Here is a 19,664-nt window from a genome sequence, read left to right as displayed (position 1 = left end):
GACTTGTGTTCAATTAACATGTATATTTTTGGACAACTTTCTTATTTTGTATCCCTTGTATGTATATGGGATGTGGGGATATCAATGGACGTAAAAAGGGTTTTCTTTTGGCAAATTCATGTGTATATGTATATTATGTGATTTAGGTGTTGTGTTAGGATGGTTGGGATAGATTATTGACATTTCACATTGTTAAAATATATAAATATTTCTATATAACGGTGAATCAAAATCCTCCATGGTACCTCTTTTGACTATTGTACACCTTCCATATATTCTTATATTTACCATGCCTATATATAGGCTTCTTGTACTCAAGCAATATATAGATCTGAATAATAAAAATGTAGCCCTTAGTGGCTCTTTGTCCATGGATGTAGGCCTTAGTGTCGAACCATGTATATGCCTGTATTTTTCATATTTCTCTCTTCCCTTTTCCTATTTGTATTTTTTATTTCCGCATCCAATTTTAACACACATAATTATGATACCCCTAGTTTAATAGTCGGACTTGGGGAAGAGTCCGGTTTGTATTCGTCCCCATCTATGAAGCACGGATACGGACAAGGGACACGGGTACGACACGACACGATACGTCGACACGGTAAATTTAAAAAAAATAAGACACGGCATGGATACGCCTGTGAAATTATATATATATATATATATATATATATATATATATATATATATATATATTCAAAATCCACAATGCCATAAATCTAGCCTCCCCAAAAAAATATTGCCAGAAATACTTTAATTCATCATCTAAACAATTAAGAACTAAGCAAAGTTATCAACAAAATTAGACAAATAATTAAGATGAAGTACATTTCCAACATGTTTAACATTCTTCATTCATCAGTTCATTGCCTGTGTAGTTGTTTTCTAAATTTTTCAAAATTTTACTTTTAAACATTTAAAATTACATTAGGTACCCCGTTTTTCTTAAAAGAAATTACAAAATATACCCCGCCGTGTCCAGTACGTGTCCCCCGCGTGTCCCATCCTTGTCCACTCCATATCCAATAAAAAATAATTTTTGGACACTTTACAGAAGTGTCGAACACGCGTGTCCGTGTCCGTGTCCGACACTGCTACGGGACCCCTGGGAGGGGTGTACGTGCTTCATAGGTCCCCATTCATGACTGGAATCTTTTAGATCTGGGTCATGACATTGGCAATCGTCCTTCTGATGCTCCGATTGAGCAGAATGATCAGTTGGCTAATTCTGAGGGGGAGTTGTCAGATGTTGGTCGGTATTAACAACTTGTTGGGAAGCTCATCTATTTATCCATCACTCGACCTGACATAGCTTATGCCGTGAGTGTTGTGAGTTAATTCATGCACTCTCCTCGTACCCCTCACCTTGATGCAGCTATTCGGATCCTTCACTACTTAAAAAAGGGTGTCCAGGTTGTGGTATTTTGTTTGCCAATCATGGTCACTTATGCGTTAAGGCTTGGACAGATGCTGATTATGCAAGATCAATTTCAGATAGGAGGTCAACTTCGGGGTATTGTACCACTATTGGTGGCAACTTGGTTGCGCCAGTAAGAAGCAGGATGTTGTCTCTCGATCTAGTGCAGAGGCAGAGTATAGGACTATGGCTCTTAGGGTATGTGAGTTGTTATGGCTGAAAACCTTGATGACAGACTTGTGCCTTCCAGTGTCGCTTCCATTCTCACTTTACTGCGACAACAAGTCTACCATTAGCATAATAGCAAATCCCGTTCAGTATGACACAACTAAGCAAATAAAGGTGGACCGTCACTTCTTTCGAGAGAAGATCATCTCTGGTCAAATTTGCACTCCATTTGTCACAAGCTCTCAGTAGCTTACAGACATTCTTACAAAAGGCATCGGCAAGATTGTGTTTGAGAATGCATTGTAACCAACAAAGGTACTATACCCCTGAAGTGTATCAAAACTCTTCTGAAAAAGAACAAACATCATTAGAATATGGTATCTAAAATCTATGGCCTCGACTCCAAGTCGCACTAATGGGCAAGGAAATGACAAATTCCTCAAACCTTGAAAGATTTAAACTCCTTTATTCCACTGTTTTAAATGAGATCCAGTAAAGGAAAGTGTAACGACCCACTCCACCACATGGTATGATATTGTCCGCTTTGAGCCTGAGCCCGCACAGTTTTGCTTTTGGGTTTTACCCCAAAAGGCTTCATACCAATTGGAGATAACACCACCACATATAAGCACTTCACCTTTCCCTTTCCCAGTCGATGTGGGATTATGCACTCGTAGTTCGCCCAATGTGATAACCTGCTAGTGTCTTGCACCCGCCCACAGCACACCCGCCCACAAGGTCATCAAAATCCACCCCCCTTGAAGGCCCGACGTCCCCGTCGGCACACTTCTGGGCTAGTCAGGCTCTGATACCATTTGTAACAACGTACTCCACCACATGGTATAATATTGTCCGCTTTAGACCCGAGCCCGCATGGTTTTGTTCTTGGGCTTTACCCTAAAAGGCCTCATACCAATTAGAAATAACACCACTACATATAAGCACTTCACCTTTCCCTTTCCCAGGCGGTGTGGGATTATGCACCCGTAGCTCGCTCAGTGTGGTAGCCTGCCACTGCCTCGCACCCCCCCCCCCACGGCACACCTGCCCACAAGGTACCACAATCACCCCCCTTTAGGGCCCAACGTCCTCGTTGGCCACACTTCCGGCTGGGTCAGACTCTGATACCATTTGTAACGACCCACTCCACCACATGGTATGATATTGTCTGCTTTGGGCCTGAACCCGCACAGTTTTGATCTTGGGTTTTACCCCAAAAGGCTTCATACCAATTGGAGATAACACCACCACATATAAGCACTTCACCTTTCCCTTTCCCAGGCAATGTGGGATTGTGCACCCATAACTCGCCCAGTGTAGTAGCCTGCCAGTGTCTTACACCCGCCCACGGCACACCCGCCCACAAGGTCATCACAGAAAGAAGATTACAACTATATACTGTCAGTGAAATTACTATTTTCCTCTTAGCACAATATTTAGGGGACCGATTGGCCGTGTAGTCAGTTTGCCACAGTTAATTTCACTATATAAATGTAAAAATACTTAATTCAACAGGTAGACAAATTTTACGGGAATGAAAATAGAAAACAAAAGCCCGAAGTGATAAGATAAAAACTTTCAAAATGTGTAAATTTGAAATTGTAACAGTAGTGGAAACCAGAACGTATTAGTTTCATGTTGATACACATACACTAGTGGAAACCAGAATGTAGTAGTTTCACCAGAATTAGTAATAAATGCAAAATGTTAAAAGAAAACGCAAGTCCCAAACTTTTGAACTCATAATAGTAATCACATTCTCCTGCATTATTGCCATTGCTGCAGTGATTTTAATCAACAAATGTCTTAATGTTAGAATCACTAGTAAAGCAGTATATATTATGTCCAGTTCAAGCCAAGACAAACACCCTCCAACCAAGCAATACTGAGCTACAAACAATACCATCAGAGGATGCAACTACTGTTTATAGTAAACCAACAAAAACAAAAAAAAAAAAAACGAAAAGCAGGGAACCACATATGGAAGTTAAAGGAAATCAATATTTAGAACTCCATACATGCTAAGATCTCAAGGCAAAATTAAATAAATAAATAAATTTATGAATATGCATAAGGAATATGATTCATGTGTTGGCAATTTACTACCCAAAACATGGGTTGTAGTGTGTCAAAGTGTTAGTCCATTGTCTACAACCTTTGAAGACCGTGGAGATAAAGATTTACAGAAAACACAGAGCAAAATCCACATGACTCAATCATATATCTGGGCATCAGATAAGTAAGACCTTAGAAGGCATAACTTGACCTAGACTTGATCTTAAGTTGACCCAAAATTATGTTTTAAACTTGTTTGAGTTGAATCTATTTCTCTGATTGTTCATTACTGGATGAGGTCCCATGTTTTTTCCTATTTTTCCATATAAAATTACGTGTCCTGTTTTTATATGTACTTTTATGCTTGGATGATTCTATAGTTGCATGTTAAAAGTAAAAATTAATCTAATTAACTATAATTCAAAACCACAATCAACGGAAATTTTTAAAGTAAGTTACAATTTAATTTAATAGCCATAAGTCCTATTCACCCCCCCTCCTTCCTCTCCTCTCTAGGTATACTACGTCTATGCACTCCAACACAATCAAAGCTTTCAGTAACGGTCCCATACTTCTCATGATGTATTTAAAATGTGCACAATAAATTTGTATCACCAGCTCATCAGCGTCTTTCTTACGAAGGTAAAATTACTTCTCCTCAGCAACTAACAACTAAACTTCCCAAGAAAATTCATTTGAAGTTCAAATTCAGTATATTCCAAGTATATTCTTCATCATCTTTTATAAGAGCAACATTGTAAAGGAAGTTTCAAAGAGCAGACCTAGGCATTGTCGAGTTAAATTGATTTACATCATAGGAACTGTTTATTTTCATACCAAGTAGGTATCACACTAAATTCAGTGTGTGTGCAATACACATTCAAACCCTGAATAACAACTCGACATAATAGTTATCAGATTAGTAAATCATGATTTTACTACGTGAGACAAAGAAAGCATCTAATTCAATAAACTAAAAGGAGGAAATACTATTTGAAATGGAAAGTCAACAATCAAACCAAATAAGTTCAAATATTATGCAGTTGTCATTAAGCCATTCAAAATATAATACACTAACTTCAACCATAACACTTAGAATTTAATTACATCTTCGATTAATTCAATCCATCAAGCAACAGAGCATTATTTAAATCCAGGAAAAGACCACTCTGTCGTTTCAGACTTTTTAATAACCACTTCTCTTTAACATAGAAGACGAATTAAACTCCTAGCTCATGCTTCCATTTAGACATCATGCGAACACTTCATTAGTCATTACTGTGGTTGTCAGAAAGTTGGTGACCTTATGACCAGAAAGCTGGTGATGATGGCCCTAAGGTGGAGGAACCTTGTTGGGTGACAAGCTAACAGCTAACAGACCACAAATAAGACAGGTAGTGAAGTTGGTCATTACTGAGACTAATCATAGTAAGTCGTTTTACCCCATTCCCGCATAAGCTTCTCTCAGGAGAAACCTCAACGCTACACTTATCAATGCACGTGTTCTTAAATTTACATTGACAAATATTATTCTTTATTTCTCATCCTCCCACCGTGCAGCAACTTCCATTATGAAACAAACAAACAAAAAATTCACATCTACTCATCGTCACAGGATTTCGTTTTCACTGGACACAACAAATGTTCATCCATGTTAAGTAACATTTAGAATAATTAATATCAATAATGATATGCTCCAGTTCAGCCAGAAAAAGAGTTTGGAAGGAATGACTGTTTGAAACGCAGTGAATAAGCTATCAGACTGACCAAGTAAATCCTTTCAAGTTTCATATTTCATGTGCACAAAATATTTCACTGGAAAAAGAAAATCTAAAGAATTTCTATACATGCATTGCTTCAAGATTGTAGGTATCTAGCACGTGCTACCCACATGGCCAAATTCACAAACTGAAAAGCCAAAAAGTATGCCACCCACATGGCCAAACCAAACCTTGAGTCACCACCTCAAGTCACCACAAGCCTCAAAGATACAACCCTCAAGTCCCAAACCCTAAGTCACAATTCAGGTCACCTCAAACCTCGAGAATACAACCCTTGAGTAACCCTGATATCCTGCCAGGTCCACTCAAAACCTTGAGGAAACAACACTCGAGTCTGAAACCTTGACACCACGTCAGGTCCTCTCAAAACCGACACCATGTCAGGTCACTCTGAACCTGGAAGATATAACACTGAGGCAAAATTGACAAGGATGGACAAGGGCGCAGGTAGGGTCCCTCACAAGGATCATGGAATGGTGGATGAGAAATCAGAACTAGTCCACATATTGGGCCCCACCAAAGGGATGGTGATCACATGATGCGACAGATAGACTAGCAGCCATCACACCGGAAAAGCGTTTAATGCTATTTCCTGACCAATTAATGCTCAACTAGTGCCGCCGCTAAGTAGTGGAATACAGTTAATGTCGCATTAGCTATTTAAGGTGACACTATCAAACTAAGCGGAACAGAAGGTAATCATTATCCAAGACGATAGGTGCCCGGTAATATTCCAACGACGTCTCAAACCTTTGGGTATTATAGACTATAAATACCGGCATCGTTGAACATTAGCAACCAAAAACCACCATAACTGAAGCTTGTGTACTCTTTGTCAAGTCCAACCTTCACCATTAATTCCTCTGAATTGTCTACTTCTTCTCCTTCTTACACATCAGCTCTCTGGGTCCCTCAACTTGTGATCAATATCTCGCTTTTATCATATTTTATTATTGTTCTAGTAAAGGACCCTTGCAAAGATTAGCATTAGTTACCCTCCAGCTATTACTGAAGTGAGATAATATCTAATTGACGCAATCAAAGGTGATATTAATACATGCATAAATATATATATGTGTGTGTGTGTGTGTTGTTTAACTAAGAAAAACATAAGTAAACGATATATGTAAATTAATCCATTCTAAGAAAGGAAATATATACATAAAACCACTTCCATTAATAATCCATTTTTATCAACTTGAGTAAGTACTTGAAAACATTTGGTCCTTGATGGAGACGATGATGACAATGACGATGATGACGGTGACAACAACAACAACCAAACCTTTTCCCAATTGCTTGGGGTCTGCTACATCAATCCAATGTTTCCATTCCACTCTATTTAAGGCCATAGCCTCAGTCAATCCACATGTTATCATATCTTTCTTCACTAACTCTACCCATGTTAACTTTGGGCTTCCTCTTCCCCTAGTATTACCCTCAATGTGGAATATGTCATTTTTTCTAGCAAGCGCATTTAAAGGTCTTCTTTGCAAATGTCTAAACCATCTTAACCAATTTTCTCTCATTTTATCTCCAATTGGTGCTACCCAACCATCTCCCGAATGTGAGCATTTGTAATTCTATCCTTTTCTACTCGTACTGCACATCCATCTCAACATTCGCAATTCTGCCAAACTCACTTTATGTAAATGTTGTTTCCTGGCTGCCAACATTCGGTACCATAAAGTATGGCTGGTCTAATAGTTGTTCAATAGAACTCTCCTTTCAATCGTAAGGGGATACACCTATCCCACAATATACTAAATGCACTCCTCCATTTAACTCATCCTGCCTTGATTCTATGATTAGCGTCATCTTCAATATACTAGAGCCTAAATAACGAAAAATGTTCACTTTTTTCTACCTCTTGATTCTCAAGCCTCGCTACATCCTCATTTGTCTTTCTAGATTTACTAAAGTTACACTCCATATATCCAGTTTTATTTTGACTTAACTTAAACCCTTTTAGTTCTAAAGCTTCTCTCCAAACCTCCCATTTGGCATTAACTTCTTCTTTAGTCTAATCAACTAAAACAATATCATTGGCAAATAAGATACAAAATGGAATCTCATCTTGGATGTGTCTTGTCAGCTCATCTATAACCAAGGCAAAAAGTTGAGGACCTAGTGTTGACCCTTTTTGTAAGCCAACAGTAATTGGGAATTCACTTGTTTCCCTTACTGATGTTCTAAATATAGTCACACCACCATCATACCTTTATTTTGTCAATGTATTCCTTTGTGACTCCTTTCTTTTCTAAAACCCTCCATATTAGGTCTCTAGGTACCCTATCATAGCGTCCTTGATAGAGAACACTACCAAAATATTCTTGTTTCATTGGTAAATAAAACAGAACAAAAGAAAATTACCCAAATAATTACCCAAAAAAATGTAAACACAACCAAAAGAGTATAACTGTTGAGCCATTCAGAACCACTGACCACATAATTACCAAAGAAATCCAGCAACCCATGGCGCTTGTTCTATATGGGATTATCAAATTGCTAAATGCTATCTCTACTCAGGCATGTGATTTTAAAACTCTATACCTTTCATTCATCAGCTTCAGCCTCCATTCCCCCCTTAAACTGACTTCAAATTAGAACAAAACATATATCCTCAATGCAACTGTAATTGGTTTAGCCTTGGACACAACACATATTAAGTGCTAGAGGCAAAGCAGAAAAATTAACACGTTCAAATCATTAGCCAAAAATCATTATTTGAAAGGATTTCTTCAATCACTCCATGTCAAACAGAACATAGGAACGGACATCCTTGCCTTCAGATAAAAGTCAGATAAATAAGCAAGAGATCAAAGTAAAAGGCAACATAGGGGGTTCTCCATCCAACATAAAGCATTATCTAACTTCTTGGTACTTAGGCAAATAAACTTACCTGAGTGTAGCATGTTGTTTTTGTTAGTATCAATAATCAAGCAGTATCTAGATCGTAATAGATCTCAAGCAGTCTCTGCAACCAACTTTAGCTTATAATAGATCTCACAATGGCAACATTTCTTGTCCTTAGTGATCAACAAGTGAACCGCACATTCCATGTCAACGCTCCGTTCAGTGATTAGCACACAATATAAATAAATAAATAAATAATCATTAAATGCTAGTACGAGAAAGGATCCTATACGGAGCATAATTGTGAAAATGGATCAATGCTCATTTTTAATGTTCACTCCTGTCACCGTGATATGGAAATGATTAATATTTCTTAATACAGCTTAACTCAACTTAAGAAATGCTTCATATGACATCCTTTCCTTTTAGATAAATGCTAAATAAATAAGCAAGAGATTGAAGTAAGATCCAACATAGGGGGTTCTCCATATAACACTAAGCATTATCTAACCTTTTGGTACTTGGGCAAATAAATTTACTGTGTGTAGCATGTTGTTTTTGTTAGTATCAATAATCAAGCAGTATCTACTACTCAAAACTTGAGTAGTTAAAAGAAAACGCAAGTCCCAAACTTTTGAACTCATAACAGTAATCACATACTCCTGCAGTATTGCTATTGTGGCAGTGATTTTAATCAACAACTGTTTTAATGTTAGAATCACTAGTACAGCAGTATATATTATGTCCAGTTCAAGGTAAGACAAACACCCTCCAACCAAGCACAACTGAGCTACAAAGAATACCATCAGAGGATGCAACCACTGTTTATAGTAAACCGACAAAAACAAAAAGCAGGGAACCACATGTGGAAGTTAAAGGAAATCAAGATTTAGAACTCCACCCAAGCTAAGATCTCAAGGCAAAAAAAAAAATTATGGAGATGCATTAGGAATATGAGTCATGTGTTGACAATTTACTACTCAAAACTTGCGTTGTAGTGTGTCAAATTGTTAGTCAGTTGTCTACAACCTTTGAAGACCGTGGAGATAAAGATTCACAAAAAACACGGAGAAAAACCCGCATGACTCAATCACATATCTAGGGCATCAAATAGGTAAACCTTAGAAGACATAAGTTGACCTAGTTTTGATCTTGAGTTGACTCAAATTTATGTTTTAAACTTGTTTGAGTTGAATCTCTCTAATAGTGGATTGTTCATTACTGGATGAGGTCCCATGGTTTTTCCTATTTGAGTTTTCCACATAAAATTAAGTGTCCTCTTTTTATATATTAAAAGTAAAAAATTAATCTAATCAACTATAATTCAAAACCACAAACAAAAGAATTTAAAAAGTAAGTTAACAAATAATTTAATATCCATAAGACCTATTCAATCCCCACCCTTCTCTAGGTATACTACGTCTGTGCATTCTGACACAATCAGAGCCTTGGGTAACAGTCCCATACTTCTCGTGATGTATTTAAAATGTGCACAATAACTTTGTATCACCAACTCATCAGCGTCTTTCTTGCGAAGGTAAAATTTCTTGTCCTCGGCAACTAACTAAACTTCCCAAGAAAATTCATTAAAAGTTCAAATTCAGTATATTCCAAGTATATTCTTCATCATTTTTTATTAGAGCAAAATTGTAAAGGAAGTTTCAAAGAGCAGACCTAGGCATTGCTGAGTTAAGTTGAGTTACATCAGGAAACTGTTTATTTTCATACCAAGTAGGTATCACATTTAATTCAGTGTGTGTGCAATGCACATTCAAACCCTAAATAATAACTGGACATAATAGTTATCAAATTAATAAATCATGCTTTTACTACGTGAGACAAAGAAAGCATCTAATTCAATAAACTAAAAGGAGGGAATACTTTTTGACCCTATATAATAACTGGACATAAGAGTTATCAGATTAAAAAATAATGCTTTTACTGCGTGAGACAAAGAAAGCATCTAATTCAATAAACAAAAAGGAGGAAATACTATTTGATTCAGTGTGTGTGCAATGCACGTTCAAACCCTAAATAATAACTGGACATAATAGTTATCAGATTAATAAATCATGCTTTTACTACGTGAGACAAAGAAAGCATCTAATTCAATAAACTAAAAGGAGGAAATACTATTTGAAATGGAAAGTCAACAATAAAACCAAATAAATTCAAATATCATGCAGTTGTCGTTAAGCCATTCAAAATATAATAAATTAACTTCAACCATAAAACTAAGAATTTATTACATCTTACATTAATTCAATCCATCAAGCAACAAAGCATTATTTAAATCCACTTGGGAAAATACCACCCTGCCGTTTCAAACTTTTTAATAACCACTTCTCAGCAAACAAATTATACTCCAAGCTCATGCTTCCTTTTAAACATCGTGCCAACACTTCATTAGCCATTTCTTTGGTCGTCAGAAAGTTGATGACCTTATGACCAGAAAGCTGGCAATGGAAGCCCTTTGAGAGGCAGCATAACTATGATGGCCCTAAGGCGGAGGAACCCTGTTGGGTGACAAGTTGACAGCTAACAGACCAGTAATAATACAGGTAGTAAAGTCGGTCACTACTGAGACTAATCATAGTAAGTCAGGAGAAACCTCAACACTACACTTGTCAATACCCGTGTTCTTAAATTTACATTGACCGGATTATTCTTTATGTCTTATCCTCCCACCATGCAACAACTTCCATTGCGAAACAAACAAACAAAAAAATCACATATTCTCAGTGTCACAGGATTTTGTTTTCACTGGACTCAATAAATGTTCATCCACGCTAAGTACCATTTAGAATAGTTAATATCAATAATGACATGCTGCAGTTCAGCCAGAAAATAGAGTTTGGAAGGAATGTCTGTTGAAACGCAGTGAATAAGCTATCAGACTGCCCAAGTAAATCCTTTTTTCATATTTCATCTGCACAAAATATTTCCCTGGAAAAAGAAAATCTAAAGAATTTCTATACGTGCATTGCTTGATGATTGTAGGTACCTAGCATGTGCCACCCACATGGCCAAATTCACAAACTGCAGAGTCAAAAAGTACGCTGCCCACGTGGCCAACCAAACCTTGAGTCACCACCTAAAATCACCCCAAACCTTGAAGATACAACCCTCGAGTCCCAAACCCTGAGTCACAACTCAGGTCACCACAAACCTCGAGTCCAAAAACCTGACGCCGTGTCGGGTCCCCTCAAAACCTCGAGGAAACAACACTCAAGTCTGAAATCCTGACACCATGTCAGGTCCTCTCAAAACCTTTAGGAAACAACAAGGGTCTGAACACTGACCCCCCAAAACCCCAAGAAAACAATGCTCAGGTTTGAAACCTCATGTCAGGTCACTCTGAACCTCAAAGATATCACTCTTCAGGTATAATTGACAAGAATTGAGAAGGGCGCAGGTAGGGCCCCTCACATGCGTGCAATTGCTTAATGGGACACTCACAAGGATCTTGGAATGGTGGATGAGAAGTCAGAACTTGTCCGAATACTGGGCTTGACCAAAGGAACGGTGATCACGTGATGCGACGGGGACACTATCCATCACGCCAGAAAATTGTTTAATGCTATGTCCTGACCAATTAATGCTCAACTGCTGTCGCTGGTAAATAGCCAACTACATTTAATGTCACAGTAGCTATTTAATGCACCACTGCTAAACTAAGTGGAACAGACGGGTGATTTGACCTAATAGCTAAAAAGAAGAGATCTAAGGTAATCATGATCCAAGACCATAGTTTCCGGGTAATATTCCAACAACGTATCGAACCTTTGGGTATTATCCGGAGAACCTCAGACTATAAATACCTGCATCATGAGCAACCAAAAACCATCATAACTGAAGCTCATGTACTATGTCAGAGGCACAAACATTCTTACCTTCACCATTGGTCCCTCTAGTTTGTCTACTTCTCCTTCTTCCAGATCAACTCTCTGGGTCCCTCAACTTGTGATCAATATCTCTCTTTTATCATATTTTATTATTGTTCTAGTAAAGGACCCTTACAAAGATTAGCATTAATTACCCTCCAGCTATTACTGAAGTGAGATAATATCCTAGGAAGCACGGAAACTCCAAAATGGGCGAAGAATCCGTGTCCGACACGTGTCGGACACGGACACGCGTCGGACACGCCCCGACACGTGTCGGACACGCCAAAAAACGTGTCTGGAATTTTTTTTTTTTTTTTTAATTTTCGGACACGGCTGGGACACGCCACGGACACGGCTCAGACAGCTCAGACACGGCTCGGACACGGCTTAGACAGCTCGGACACGGCTCGGACACGGCTCAGACACGGCTCGGACACACTTTTCTGGAATTTTTTTTTTTTTTTTAATTTTTAATTCTGATATGTTAATTTTTTTTTTTTTTTTTTTTTAATTTTTAATGCTGATATGTTCTATTTTTTGTTTTGTACTACCCTAAAGATGTTGATATATATATATATACTAACCTAAAGATGCCACAATTCGCCGTGTCCGTGTCCTAAAGATGCTGATATATATATATACTAACATATCAGTGATATATATATATATTCCAACCTAAACATATCAGTGTTTTTTTTTTTTAAATTATTAATGCTGATATATATATATATATATATATATACACACACTATTCGCCGTGTCCGTGTTCTAATTTTTTTGGATTTGCCGTGTCGCCGTGTCTGTGTCGTGTCGTATCCGTGTCCCGTATCCGTGTCCGTGCTTCTTAGATAATATCTAATTGACGCAATCAATTGTGATATTAATACATACATAAATATATATATGTGTGTGTGTGTGTGTGTGTGTGTGTGTTATTTGACTAAGAAAAACATAAGTAAAGATATATGAAAATTAAATCCATTCTAAAAAAGGAAATACATAGATAAAACCAATTCCATTAATAATCTATTTTTCATTAACTCGAGAAGTACTTGAAAACATTTGTTCCTTGACAGAGAAGACTACAACAACCAAGCCTTTTCCCAATTGGTTGGGGTCAGCTACATGAATCCCATGTTTCCATTCCACTCTATTTAAGGTTATAACCTCACTCAATCCACATGCAATCATATCTTTCTTCACTAAATCTACCCACGTTAACTTTGGTCTTCATTTATGCAAAAAAAATAAAAATAAACTTTGGTCTTCATCTTCCCCTAGTATAACTCTCAATGTGGACTATATCACTTTTCTTGACCGGCACACTTAAAAGTCTTCTTTGCACATGTCCAAACCATCTTTAAAGATTTCTCTCATTTTATCTCTAGTTGGTGCTACTCCAACCATCTCCCAAATGTGATCATTTCTTATTCTATCCCTTCTAGTCTTTTTTTTTATATATAAGTAAAGTATGGCTAGTCTAATAGCTATTCAATAGAAATCCCCTTTCAGTCATAAGGAGCTACTCCGATCACATACTATACTAGATGCACTACTCCATTTAGCCCATCCTGCCTTGATTCTATGATTAACGTCATCTCCAATTTTTCCCTCATTGCGAATAATTGAGCCTAAATAACGAAAATGTTCTACCTCTTGATTCTCTATCCTCACTACATCCTCATTTGTCTTTCTAGATTTACTAAAGTTACACTACATAAATTCAGTTTTATTTTGACTTATCTTAAACCCTTAGTTCTAAAGCTTCTCTCCAAACCTCCAATTTGGCATTAACTTCTTCTCTAGTCTCATCAACTAAAACAATATCATTGGCAAATAACATACACCACGGAATCTCATCTTGGATGTGTCTTCTCAACTCATCCATAACCAAGGCAAAAAAGATACGGACTTAATGTTGACCCTAGGTGTAAGCTTCTACAGTAATTGGGAATTCACTTGTTTCCCCTTCAGGCATTGTAATTATAGTCACACAACCATCATACATGTCCTTTATTGTGTCAATGTATCCCTTTGTGACTCCTTTCTTTTCTAAAACCCTCCATATTAGGTCTCTAGATATCTATCATAGGCTTTCTCTAAATCAATAAAAAGCATATGGAGATTCTCTTCTTCTCTCTATATCTTTCCATTTGTCTCCTCAATAAGTAAATAGCCTCCATCATTGACCTACCCGGCATGAACCCAAATTGGTTCTCCGACACTTGCGTCTCTCGTCTTAGGCGTTGGTCCTTGATAGGTAACACTACCAAAATATTCTTGTTTCATTCGTAAATAAAACATAACAAAAAAATTACCTACAAAAATTTAAACAAAACCAAAAGAGTGTTCTTGTTGAGTCATTCAGAACCACTGACCACATATTTACCAAAGAAATCGAGCAACCCATGGCGCTTGTTCTATATGGGATTTAAAACACTAGCCCTACTTCACCATATCAAATTGCCAAATGCTATCTTTACTCAGGCATATGATTTTAAATCACTATAGCTTTACATTCATCAGCTTCAACCCCCCCCCCCCCCCCCCCCCCCAAAAAAAAAAATAATAATGACTTCGAATTAGTACAAAACATATATCGTCAATGCAACGTAATTGGTTTAGCATGGCATAATACATATTGAGTGCTAGTGAGCAGAAAATTTAACATGTTCAAATCAGAAGCTAAAATCATTTTTTGAAAGGATTTCTCCAATCAACCCACGTCAAAACATCAACAGAACAAAACATAGGAATTGACATCCTTGCCTTCAGATAAATGTCAAATAAATAAGCAAGAGATCAAAGTAAAAGCCAACATGGGGGTTCTCCATCCAACATTAAGCATTATCTTACCTGTTGGTACTTGGGCAAATAAAAATTACCTGTGTGTAGCATGTTGTTTTTGTTAGTATCAATAATCAAGCAGTATCTAGATCGCAAGGCAACTGGAACCAACTTTAGCTAATAATAGATCTCACAATGGCAACATTTCATGTCCTTAGTGATCAACAACTGAACCACGCATTCCATGTTGACACACTGTTCAGTGATTACCGCATAATATCAAAAAAGAAAATCATTAAATGCTAGTATAAGAAAGAATCCTATGCGGAGCAGAATATTTCCTAATATAGCTAAACTCAACTTAAAGACGCTTCATATAACGTCCTTGCCTTTTAGATAAATGTCAAATAAATAAGCAAGAGATCGAAGTATTTTTTTTTTTTCCCAGAATTCAAGAGATCGAAGTACAAGCCAACATAGAGGGTTCTCCATATAACATTAAGCATTATCTAACCAGTTGGTTCTTAGGCAAAATAACTTACCTGTGTGCAGCATGTTGTTTTTGTCAGTATCAATAATCAAGCAGTATCTAGACTGCAAAGCAACTGCAACCAACTTTAGCTTTATAATATATCTCAAAATAGCAACAACTGAACCGTGCATTCCATGTCAACGCTACATTCAATGATTATCGCACAATATCCAAAAAAGAAAATCATTAAATGCTATTATGAGAAAAGGATCCTATACGGAGCAGAATTATGAAAAAGGTTCAATGAAAATCTGGATAAAGCGTTCTGAAATTGAGTTGAGCTGTATTAAGAAATACTACGTATTAATCATTTCCATACCATGAGACACGAGTGAACATTGTAACTGAGCCTAGGATTAAACAGCTAATAGTTTAACATAGAAACTGTTTGATAAATTATCTCCACTTCGAGCACCTAATGTAATTAAAGTGGACAACAACAATTTAACGGACATAGTAATTAAAGTGGGCAACAACAATTTAACGGACGTTGTAAAGAGATCGAGTAGCATTTACAATCAACTTATCACCATCTTCATTACTATATAGATCATGCTTCTGCAAGTTGCACTTACAATAAATGCATATTGAGTGAGAATGATAACTTATTTATCTCTACTTATCAAGGAAGCCAACACAATGATTACACATAGAACAACCATTCACCCACACACAGATACCTTGGAAATTGCATTTGGATATTGACAATGAGATCATAGTTTTGCTTCAGATGCTACTTACATTACTACCAATTCAGTAAACTTGAATTACTGTCAAGAGTAAATTGCTTGTACTCTTCAATTTATAACACAATGCAGAACAGAAACAAGTGAAATCTGTACTAAAATTTTGAAATAAACAAATGCCTTTTTCAAATTGCAAATACAAGAGCAAAACACAGCACAAACAAAAGAAAGAGAAGATAAAATGGAGTTGCAGAACAGCTTCTTGAACACACACACACACACATGAGGAACAAGTATTTGTGTTAAAATAGTGTGGATTGCCAAGGTGTTGGTTTTGTTTCGTGGTACCTGGATTTTAAAAGCTATAACTTGTAAAGAGAACCCACCGGAATCATCACCACCGCCAAAAGTTGGAATATGAGGTTTCCAATTGCTCAGACCCCGAATTTCCATTCCCTTTCCTCCACTTTCCCTGCAACCAAACGACACCATTACTTCTCTGGAGCAATATTTATCAAACACCAATTAGGGTTTCTGGCTATGAGCAACCAAACAACAAAAACCCTAGGGCTTTTTTTCCATAACACGAACATGTTTATACAAACAGAGAATCTCAAAACCAATCAAAAAAGAATCTCAGAAAGAATGAGGAGCGCATGTTTAGCATCACAATTCACAAACGAATACGAACCCTTCTTGACCAAACATATACTTTTAACATATTAATTAAATATATTATTCCCAGCGAGCACAACTTGCGTAAGAAACAATGCTAACTTACGCTTCTAGATCATCGCGTACAAAACACCCCTCCAGGCTTGCAAATGAAATGCTAACATGCGCCGACATGTCAGTGTACCTTAGAATGAACGGCATTGAAGCTAGGGCTTGAAACTGAAATGATAGCGTACAAAAATGCGCCGATAAAGTGCAGAGAAAACACCATTAAAGAAACTGAGGTTATAGATATAGAGAGAGATTCAACACAGAGTTCATCTAACTAAAATTGATATGAAAATGCAATTAAAATGAAACGATTACATCTGTGTTCTAAATTGCTTCCTGTGGATCTGAAAAGCACCCAATCCAAACATAAATTTACAGAACTACCACTCCTGAGAAAACCCTACACAAAAACTACATTTTTTAAACTGAATCACTTCTTAGCCTTTCTCGCGGGAGTCTTCCTCGACGGGGATTTCACACTCTTTCCACTTTTCGCCGGAGCTTTCTTCGCCTTCGCCGGTGCTGCAGGTTTCTTCCCTGGCGTCGACCTCGTCGACGTCCTTGCTGCCTTCGCAGGTCTAGCCGCCGGCTTGGCTTTCGGCTTCGCTGCCGCCTTTGGCTTGGCCACAGCCTTCGGTTTCGCAGCTGGCTTCGGTTTTGGCTTCGCCGCAGCAGGTTTCGGTTTCGCAGCCGCCTTCGGCTTTGGCTTAGGCTTGGTCGCAGCCTTAGCCTTCGGCTTCGCCGCCGGCTTCGATTTCACAACAGGCTTTGGCTTTGGTTTCGCAGCAGCTTTGGGCTTCGGTTTAGCAGCAGCTTTGGGCTTCGCCGGAGCTTTTGCCTTGGAAGGCTTGGCCGCGGCCTTCGGCTTTGCGGCAGGAGCTTTCTTCTTGGCCGGCGCAGCAGAAGCCGATTTAGACGCCGGAGGGAGCTTGTACGAGTTCTTGACCTTCACGAGCTTGCTAGCAGCGACGAGCTTCTTCAAGTGATACAACAGCATTTTCTTGAAGCTCGCCGGCAAGTTCTTGTGCTTCTCTTCGATGAACTTCGTTATCGCGTACTGACTCGAGCCAGTCTTCTCTTTCAGCGTCACAATCGCCTCCGTTATCATCTAGGGTTTCGATACAACAATCAAACACACAATGACATCAGATCTGAACACAGAATCACCACACACACAGACACAGACACATACAGATATATATAGAGAGAGGGGGAGAGGATTTCAGACCTCGAGAAAAGGAGGATGAGACGGCGGCCCCTTAGGCTTCCTCGGAGCAGCTGGTTTCTTAGCTTTGGGCTCTTTGGGAGCATTGCCTTTCTTCGGTTTCGGGGTCTCCTCCGCCGGCTTATTATCCGGCTCCCCAGTCGCCGTCGGATCAACGACGACTTCGACGGCGATGTCGGTTACTTCAACAGCAGCCATTGAGTTAGCTCAGCGGGTCGACTCAGCAGTCAGAAGCTACACAGCTGAAATGTAGAGAGAGAGAGATGTAGAGAGAGATAGCGATGAGTTGACGGTTGGAGGACGGTTTAAATAGCTCTCCAAACGGGGACGAAGAGCAAATGCTGAGCAGTGATTGGTCCAAAGCCACGAGACAGGATCAACTCACTCTCGAATTTTTAAATCTAGACCTTTGGATTTGAGTTTTATCGACGGCTCACATTGGCCTCTAATAAGGAAAAGGATGGGGCTCTTGAAATGTTTTGTCACCTAGGGTGGGAGTTTTGAACACTTGAGGTGTGTTTCTCACCTTGATTCAAATGGGCATAACTCTGGCTATACTTCTTGCATTTTAGCAAGGTTTGGATGTACTTCTAGATTAGGACTTAAGGTTTCTAAAAAGTGCTCATTTGCCTTGTTTGGTTTTCTAAGTTGGGAGAATTTCAAATTCGAAGCCATCGAGGTTTGGATTAGGGTTTCTCATGAGTTCGTTAGGGTCGGAAAGGAATTTAGAAGAATCCATTAAGCCGATGCATGATATTTTTTTTATGTGTGATAGTAGAACTATAAAGGAATCTACTAGATCAAGAATCGTGAAATTTCAATAAGAAATGACCGTTTAAATCTCAACCGAAATATCGTTAAAGTTGAACAAGCTCAAGTGAAAATAATAGTTTGGTATGTAGAATATAAGGTAAGTATTGAACTTTGCAAATCTCATTTAATGTACTAATTCACATTTATGTGAGTATGATATATGCTCTTATAGGGTGTTAGATTACAATTTATATTGTTAAATACAAAGTAAATAGTAAAATTTATGTGTGGGTCAAATACTTTCACTCTTCAAACAAGTGTATATTCTTTGGTACATGAAAATATTAGGGTTTGGCTCCTTTATGAGTTCTTTTAAAAATTTTACCATTATTAAGATGATTTGAACTTGTGAAAATGATGATTCTATTTATAATTTACCTTAATCAACCATGCAACTAATCCATTGTGGCTAGTGGCTTCAAACACTGCATCAATATTGCATTTTGCAACTTTTCTTTCATACTTATTCTACAACCTAGCAACCATGGAAGCTTTCAAAAATTAGAGTTCAGTAAGGAATGATCCTTTTATGCAATATTTGGATTCCAAGCCTGGCTGTCCTTACAAAATATCAAAGCTGTGTGTGGAAGTAATCCATCTATAAAGGAAAGTAGGGTGCATGAATGTACAAAGATTTCTAGCTAGCTTATTTGTAATACCTATGTGTATGTGGATCAAATGGCAATGAAAATAATGGGATGGCCATTTATTTGGCTAGCATTTGAGGA

The 19,664-nt window shown here is 37.9% G+C and overlaps 1 protein-coding gene and 1 long non-coding RNA gene across 2 annotated transcripts in view; both read right to left on the bottom strand.

Moving 5' to 3' along the window:
- Positions 1-16,942, bottom strand: part of LOC132299932 (uncharacterized) — a 59,030-nt gene extending 42,088 nt beyond the window's left edge. The window contains exon 1 of the long non-coding RNA XR_009480227.1: positions 16,521-16,942. This is a non-coding gene — a long non-coding RNA (uncharacterized LOC132299932). The remainder of the gene's footprint in view (positions 1-16,520) is intronic.
- Positions 16,943-17,169: 227 nt separating this feature from the next.
- On the bottom strand, positions 17,170-18,413 carry LOC132299931 (histone H1-like). Its single transcript, XM_059796822.1, has 2 exons — positions 18,127-18,413; positions 17,170-18,006 (listed from the first exon to the last, which is right to left on the bottom strand). The coding sequence occupies exons 1-2, from the start codon at positions 18,319-18,321 to the stop codon at positions 17,329-17,331; spliced, it is 873 nt and encodes a 290-aa protein (XP_059652805.1). The 5' UTR covers positions 18,322-18,413; the 3' UTR covers positions 17,170-17,328.
- Between the last annotated feature and the right edge of the window lie 1,251 nt (positions 18,414-19,664).

Source organism: Cornus florida, unplaced genomic scaffold, assembly GCF_030987335.1.
Source record: "Cornus florida cultivar Cherokee Brave unplaced genomic scaffold, ASM3098733v1 CherokeeBrave_3.0.0_Hap2_Chr03, whole genome shotgun sequence".
Classification (NCBI taxonomy): Eukaryota; Viridiplantae; Streptophyta; class Magnoliopsida; order Cornales; family Cornaceae; genus Cornus; species Cornus florida.
The sequence above is the reverse complement of the archived record's forward strand: the minus strand, read 5'-3'. Positions and strand labels throughout refer to the sequence as shown.

Coding starts and splice junctions, on each gene's coding strand:
- LOC132299931 (XM_059796822.1), bottom strand. CDS start 18,321: ATGGCTGCTGTTGAAGTAACCGACATCGCCGTCGAAGTCGTCGTTGAT. Junction 18,007..18,126: donor CTCATCCTCCTTTTCTCGAG/GTCTGAAATCCT, acceptor TCGAAACCCTAG/ATGATAACGGAGGCGATTGT.